Here is an 8,079-nt window from a genome sequence, read left to right as displayed (position 1 = left end):
AGGGAAAGTCACACGGACCAACATGTTTGTGCCCAGGCATTAGAGGGATTCTTCAGGTGACTTAGGAGCAGAGTTTAGCATGAGTCCAGTATCCTACTACCTCTTTTCCTGCTCAACCTTGTCAAGATTTTTTTTTCCCAATAAACGTATGGTTTGCAGGGGGATGATATATACAAATATGTGCTTACTTATTTTTGTTTTTCTTCCATTAAATGTGTGGCAAAAGCTGGTTAAGTTGTTGAACGCAGTGTCCCTATGTTGAAAAAGCTTGCCTGTTTTTTCTGACTGTATCATTTGGCTTAGTAAAAGATATTGCCTCTCCCTACAAATCTTGTTTCTCTTGCACAACACAGCTGCACAGATAATGGCAGTTGTTTATAACCTCACAAATTAATGTGACTGTAATGGCTACTGCTCAGCCTTCAAAAGAGAAAGTAGGAATCAAAGTCGAGGGGAGCATCAATTTTTCTTACAATGCCTCCTGGCATATGGAGAAAGCTCCAAAGGTTAGAGAAGTGCCAAGAAGTGCCAAGTGCCACTTCTCCTATGAGCAAATGTGAAATTTTGACACCATAAAGATCAGTGGCCAGGCAATTTCCCCTTCAAGAGCACTACAGTCTGAGTCACTTCTTAATTACAGAAGCTGCCCATGATTTATCCAGCAACATGATTTATCCAGCTCCCACAAAGTGTCACAGCAGCTGAGGCTGGGGAATGCGACCATAGCTGAGGTCAGTGCATTGCTCTTCACCCAGAAAGCAGCAATAAGCCCAAGTCACTGACCCTGAAAAGGGCAAAGTTAATTATACCAAGCTAAACATTCAGGTCTACAGAGCCCTTCATTTTATTTTATTCTCCCCCACCCCGTTATGTTTTAATCACTTAGATTTTTTTAAAAGACAAAAGGAAGGCACCAAGTGGAAAAATCACTATGGAAACATCACGGGCTCACTTGTACTTGCCTGCCAAGCAACTACCTAACTGAAGTTTTACATCCTATTGGATCACTGCTGGCCATCTGCTCTCCTTCAAACTTCTCTGAATTCCTTATTTCCCTGAAAAGTTCATTTTTAGAAAGGAGGAGGAGGCAAGAGGAGAATCCAGCATTCTTGGCTAGCACTGAGCTATTGTGAGGAAGAAAGATAAGTGCACTTTGGGACAGCCCCTTAAAAAGACAAAGAGCCATGTTTTGCAAAGTAAATTCGTAGAAATGTCTTGTTTCTAGATGCACCTTAATGATAAGAGTATATATTGGCAGTCACAACGCAAGAGAAATAAACAGCTGCTTCTAGTACTCTCACACTAATTGTCTTCCTCTCCCCTTCTCTCATTTAGTGTCAAACATATTTTCTTCTAAAATGTAACAGTTACTGCCTACATTGGAGCAGTTGGCTGCAGGCTCCCCAGCCGTGGTCCAAATAAAACACAGGAATAGATTTCCTGCCAAGCACCGGAGAAGTTTGAAGACTTTAGTTTTAAAAAATATAATCTTTTTATCAGTGCCCTTAAGCCTGCCAAAGGTAATTATGGGCCATGGTGCATTTAAATTAATGTATAGGACCTACAGACATTTCAAAAGCTCAATGGAGAAACTCCATAAATGTACATATTGAAAAATAAATTAATTAAATTAAACTGTCATGTAAAGATATCACTTAATTTCGCAGAGCGGAAGGCGCTCTTAATGGGAATGGAATGGATCAGTGAGCATTTCAAAACCCAAAGCTATAATTTAAATTCAGGCTCTCCTCTAGTGTGCAAGTCACAAGACATATTTATTATAGCCTTGGATTGTCAATTGTAATCTATTTAGCAGAGACAAAGCCTTGTTGTTTTGCTTCCTTGCCCTCCTAGCTGGTTGAATATATTTTGATGTCAGACTATTGACAGGCAAACCAAAGGCTGAAATAAAATCATGTTTGCCTGTGATGAACTGGCAAAAATGCAGTCCAAGGAAAATGTAACTCTGGAGCCTATGTATTTATTTATCAAGCAGCAAGGGAAAAAAGGTGAGGTGAAGCATTTAAACTTCATTAAATAAACCAGTTGAATATATTTTCTGCTGCTCTTGAGGTCTGCTGTGTGGCAACATGAACATGAATAGATAAAAATAAGTAAAAGCACTGTGAAAATGAATAGTGTAATTTATAAGCTGCTGCTCTGAGGTTTCCAGGTGGCAGTAACAATTAAAGCTGTTGTTCTTGACAATCTTTCAGGGATAGAGTGAAAGCCTGAGACACAAGTTGCCAGCAAGCAGACAACAACACTTCTTCCAGGCTATGCAACCCATCAGCTCTTCATTCCTGGGGTGCCTCCAGCATGGTTTGCTGCAAGACTTTTTTTTGGTAGCAAACAGTTACAAACCAAGCCTATGCTTCCCCAGTCATCTGTTTCCTTCTCAATGAGTAAGTACTGTAAGAACAGTTTGGTTCTGATTCTGTGCTCTCCAATTCTCTTAAGTTCATTTTCTGCTCTGGAGCACTGAAACTGGTCGGCTCATCAGGTTATAACATTCACGGCTGCCTCCTTCCAGACCACACTGAGCTTAGCCATGGGGATGATTCTCTGAGCCTGACCCTAGAGCCTTCTGCCCAGGATCTCCATAATATTTTGTGGACCACTCAAGTTCGGCTCTGAACAGCACTGACAAACTCAAAACTCATTTTTGGGAAGAGCTACAGCACATCAAGACAGGGACAACTGCCCCAGGCAGACCTCTGAGGACAGTGGCATAGGGAGGCCAACAGGACCAGGTCTGTGGGCACCAGGTCTGTGGGCACCAGGTCTGTGGGCACCTGCTGGCAGAGCTGCTCCCATCATGCTGGGAGCCTGGCTGCTGCAGAGAGGGAGAACAGCACTGCCTGGAGGGGGAGAGAGGAGGAGGAGGCAGCTGTGCACATGCCAACTGTGGACACGTCACACCATGGCTCTGATGAGCAGCCTGTCTGCAAACAGCAGTTAAATTCTTTCTTTCATAAAAATAGCTGCATACCTGCATTTGTCCTTACCCATAAGTAACAGTGTAATGTTTTAGCAGTGTGCTCTCCCATCTAATTATTATAGTTAAAAATCTACATGTGCCTCTCAATACTAGACTGTTTGGGATATTTTTGCTCATGTGTTAGACTATATAGTAAACAGAAGCATATATATGACCTTTCTGTAATACACCAGGGTTTTTTGCTTGCTATGCTTTTCCTCTTTCATTTCTAAGATGCACATTATTTCCCTTGATCACTCTTAACATTAGTTTTTAATTTTTTCATTTTTTTCAGTCTCCTTCAACTTTGACTGGGACCTAAACTGTTTTCTGAGAGACAGGTTACAACTGACTGCTGTTACCAAATACTTCTGTTCCACTCTTAAAGGACTGCAGATTTGGCCACAATTTTTAGTGTTTTGTTTTACTACCAGTAATCTTCTTATTTACATGATTCCTAGTGTTCCATTATCCAAATGCTAACAACATTCTTCTTTGAAAGAAGGGAGTAGGGTAGGAAAGTGTTCTTAAGCCACTCCGTGGAAAATAAGGTGCTGATAGCTTTAGGTCCTGGTCCAAAAGAGTATGTAGGCTCCAATTCCTGCTGTCACTGCTGTCAGTGATGAACCAGAAGTGTAACTCCTTCTTTTAATTTGGACATCAGTAACTTCTTCAAGGTATAAAAGATGAGACATACATTCTCCAGATGAGAACCGAATGTATGTATCTGTATAGCTAAACAGGTATCTTGGATCACCACCAAATATCCTGACCACAGGTGTGACCATTTTCCAATAAAGCCACTGCAGTGATTAAAAACAGTATTTTCCTGAACAGCTTTTCCAGCTTAGCTGTTTGGTTCAGGAGCACTCACAGCTCCAAAGCTAATGAAACTTACAAACACAGTCATAACTTATTTTGCTTATGGAGAAGGGACTCCAAGAATAGTGCAATAATTATGAGAACGAGCTAGGTAACAGGCACCAGTTAAAGGAAGTAAGTTGAAGGAATGCTGCTTCTTAACCCTAAAATAACTGTTATGGTAAAAAACACTTCTTTCCCATGTCACTTTGTAAACAGCAAGTAAATACACAAAACACAAGTTCTAAGCTACTAGGAACCACAGTGACAAAGTAATGCTTTTAAAAAACTTTTAAAATTCTTTATTTCAAATACCTAAAAGGATTGATTGTATTCAGTTTTTTATAATCACAGAATTATAATAATTCTTTTACATTAAAAAAAAAGTTAAGACATTTCTGAAATCTCTGAATATCAGCCAAATAAACTACGAACAGTTCTATGCTTAAGATAAGTATCCACTAAAAGGTACATAATCAAGATTGAACTGTACTTGTATTCTTAATTCATTAGTGGAACTGCAAGGCCCTCTTCTGGATTATAAATTATTGCACAGGCAAGCGAAGTGCATGTAAAAGACAAAACCAACCAATGCTAAGAAAAGATAAACATATCAAATATATGTTCTTCATACTATTACCAATTTCATTTCCTGGATCACATGTGTCTGCCCATCTCTGCTACCAGAATTTAGTTATTGAGAACAAGTTCAACTTCTTAGTGGATTCTTAATGATAAAGCACTTCGGTGCATTCACGCCAGGCAGCCCAAAGGGAGCTGTGGAGTTTCTCCACAACTTTGTATGCAGATGCTGTGCACCCAAATGATGCTTTCTTACACTTATTAGCAATAGCATACATAAACTGAGACATGATTCTGCATAAATACTTGTATATCTGACTTCCAGAACTTGTTTGAAAATTTGGCTTATGCTAGAGGGCATGTTAAAAAAATAGTGAAGAACCATTACAGTGGTCTTATCTCAAATCTTCAAGGACTGCTCAACTCCTTATATGCCTTTTGATTCAATACACACACAAGGACTGTGAATATATTACAAATGTAACCTTCCAAGAGATTAACACTGTTTTGCCAAACATTTACTATTGAAAAGCAAGATGCTTCTCCACAAACAGTCAGATGGGTCCATTATATTTACACTCTAGAATATTTCCTTTTATTCTGTGAACACATAAACCTGAACCATAATTTTCCCTTTTTTTCTAAAAACAACTACTTATTTTTCTGCTTAATCATATATGATAACAAAAAATATCACATACATAGAAATGCAGGAACAAGTAGTAATTATGATATTATTAAAAGACCGTGCAGAACATTACACAATGATTAATTGGACTTAAAGGACTCTGAAGGAACCTTGATGTATCATTCTGGTAAGTGTCTGCCTCCCATCAGGATGGGGCTACTTGCGTTTGTCCTTTTTCCGTACTTTTGATTTTGGTGCTTCCAAGAAGAAACAAAAAGGGAGAAAAAACATCAGAAGTGAATTACAGTAATACCAGTGGCAGCATTCTTCTAAACTAGGTTCAAAATGGGATCAAAATGGCTCCACTAGTGTGAAACTTACCATTGGGATTTTCTTGCCTGTAGAAAGCTTGTAACAGTTCCACTGCTTCTTTGGCACGATACCCAGATGTGGTCTGTTCAAATTATAATGATGATAAGTGCATCTGAGAATCATGTATTTTATACTTCACAATAATGCCTTAAGTACAGAATAATTATAAAAAACTGTACTGCCTGTTCCATGAATTTACCATGTACCTTTAACTGTTTGGGTCCCAGAAAAATTTCCTTTTCAGCTTGAATACCTCCCGTGTTTGAAAGATACTGTGTGGAAGCTTAGTAGAGTAAATTTCCCTAATAACTTAAAGTTAGACAAAACAAACTTTCTTAGAAACTTACGTAAAATTTGTATGCAATATCCAAGCTCTTTCTTTTTAATGTTTGTTTGCAACTTACTTCAAACTTATGTTGCAAACTTACTTGCAACTTATGTTGTTCAAGCACTTGGAAAGGTGCTAGGTATGTGCAGGTAAGATTTCTACCAGACAGTCTAAGTCTACACACCTGTACTGTATTCCTAACAGTCATCTAATCAGAACTTCTTGGTCCTTCCAAAATATTTTTCCAGGTTATGAAAATTAATGACAAATCAATTAAGTGTCATTAACATTAAATTAATCTCCATCCATATTAGAAAATAATGAATTACCCCTATACATCCCACAATTGCCTACAGACAAAGGAAGGACTTGTACTGGCAAGATTCTTGTTCTTTATTTCTTTTGAACATACAGAAAAAATAAGTAACATGTGCCCCTATTAGGAAATAAACAACTCTTCTAATACTGGCTATACAAATCAATTCAGATGGTGGCCTCAAAAAACCCCCAAAAGTCACTTAGTATGTTTAGAGTGGACTGCCAAACAGTATTGTCTTGCTGACTAAAATTTTTACTGAGTCAACTTGAGTCTTTAGTGCTTATTTACCATGCTAAGCATAGTGCTTATTTTTTACATTCATCAAATTGTGAATCTTAAGTGTGGAAAAGAACTCTAAGAACCCTAAATGGAATTCTTGTATAAGGCAGGATCATCTACAACTGCGTATAATGTAGTAAATCTATGTTTTCATAGAATCATAGAATTTTCAGGGTTGGAAGGGACCTTTAAGATCATCTAGTTCCAACCCCCCTGCCATAGGCAATAACACCTCCCACTGGATCAGGTTATTCAGAGCCCTGTCCAGCCTGGCCTCAAAAACTTCCAGGGATGAGGTTTTCACCACCTCTCTGGGCAGCCTGTTTCAGTATTTCACCACCCTCATGGTAAAGAGCTTCTTTCTAATATCTAATCTAAATCTACTCTCCTCTAGTTTGAAACCATTTCCCCTAGTCCTGTCACTGCCTGACATCCTAAAAAGTCCATCACCAGCTTTTTTGTAGGGCCCCTTCAGATACTGGAAGGCTATTTTTTTTTTTATTTTTTTTTTTAAATTTTTCTTGCCCAGAGAGACACACAGAGGAAATGCTGTTTTACAGAACTATATTAATATACCTACACATACAGAGAGAGAGAATCTATAGCATTGTATTTATGTATACTGTAGCTTTACTGAATGCTTGTCCAGTCTTTTTTAAATGATGAATGTGCCTCACTCTCCCCAGACACTCTCTTCCAGTCCTGCAATATCCTAACTGTTTAGAAAATTTCCCCTGTATCGAAACTATATCTCCTCTGCTACTTTAAGAGTCTGTGTTTACTTGGGAATTTGAACTATAAGAAGCAGAGCTAAGCTAATGCATTTTATCTCATAAATGGATAGGCTGGGAGCAAAAATACAATAATTCCCAGCGGCTCAGTGAAAACCCAGTAATTTTGTAAGTTGCTGTTACTTGATCTTTATTGATTATGTGTCTGTACATTCTGCAGTTTAAAATAATTTGTCCCTTATCTGTTCCTGCAGCATACACTTACTGTTCTGTGCTACACATCTTTTAGATATATTTATTCCTTACCTTGTCCTATGAGTATCATTCTTCCCTCTTTGATGCATCCTTTTAAATATTTTAAGACTGTCATCAGGCTTTTCCTCAATTTTCTTTAATTTACGAATTTTTTTACATTAAATATTTTCTTGTGAAGTCAAGTTGAGTTGACTGCTGATCATCTTTCATCTGAGTTCTCTTAAACTGGTGCATAGCATTCTCAAAGCATGGTAACGAAGCTAGGCACAGTACCCTAGCTGAAAAACAAAGGAAAATATTTTATAGCTTACTTCAAATGGATCTCCTGTGTCTACCATATCATCAGATGAGATGCTCAAAACTGAGCCACAGCCTCCAAATCGCTCATTTCGACAGCCATATACAACCCGTGGAATTTATGTGCAGGAGTTAAGGTATTAAGATAAAGGGAAAAGCAAGCAGGAAGTAAAGGAGCCCAATTTAAGTAGTCATTAAATTTCACTAAAATGTGCTTGTACTTTTCCAACTAAATTAGTTTGCACTACCATCCCTCATAATAAAATCAGAACTTACTTCTGAGTAATGCAAGATGTATTGCTGAAGATTCACATCCAGCATTCCTCAGAAAAGGGAAAGGCATGACTCCCAAAGGAGAGGCATACAAAGCCATGGTTTACTGATATTTAAAACATTGAAAACTGAACACCGAGCTGAGATTAGCTCACTTTACATAATAACAGATAT

The 8,079-nt window shown here is 38.1% G+C and overlaps 1 protein-coding gene across 1 annotated transcript in view; it reads right to left on the bottom strand.

Moving 5' to 3' along the window:
- Nucleotides 1-4,117: 4,117 nt before the first annotated feature.
- Nucleotides 4,118-8,079, bottom strand: part of ADAT2 (adenosine deaminase tRNA specific 2) — a 10,884-nt gene continuing 6,922 nt past the window's right edge. Inside the window, exons 4-6 of the mRNA XM_071740705.1 lie at nucleotides 7,647-7,753; nucleotides 5,433-5,505; nucleotides 4,118-5,308 (exon numbers count right to left, since the gene is read on the bottom strand). Coding sequence (XP_071596806.1) covers nucleotides 5,268-5,308; nucleotides 5,433-5,505; nucleotides 7,647-7,753 — 221 coding nt within the window. The 3' untranslated portion in view covers nucleotides 4,118-5,267. The remainder of the gene's footprint in view (nucleotides 5,309-5,432; nucleotides 5,506-7,646; nucleotides 7,754-8,079) is intronic.

Source organism: Heliangelus exortis, chromosome 3 (genome assembly GCF_036169615.1).
Source record: "Heliangelus exortis chromosome 3, bHelExo1.hap1, whole genome shotgun sequence".
NCBI lineage: Eukaryota > Metazoa > Chordata > Aves > Apodiformes > Trochilidae > Heliangelus > Heliangelus exortis.
Note: the sequence above shows the minus strand (reverse complement) of the source record. Positions and strands in the feature narration are given on the sequence as shown.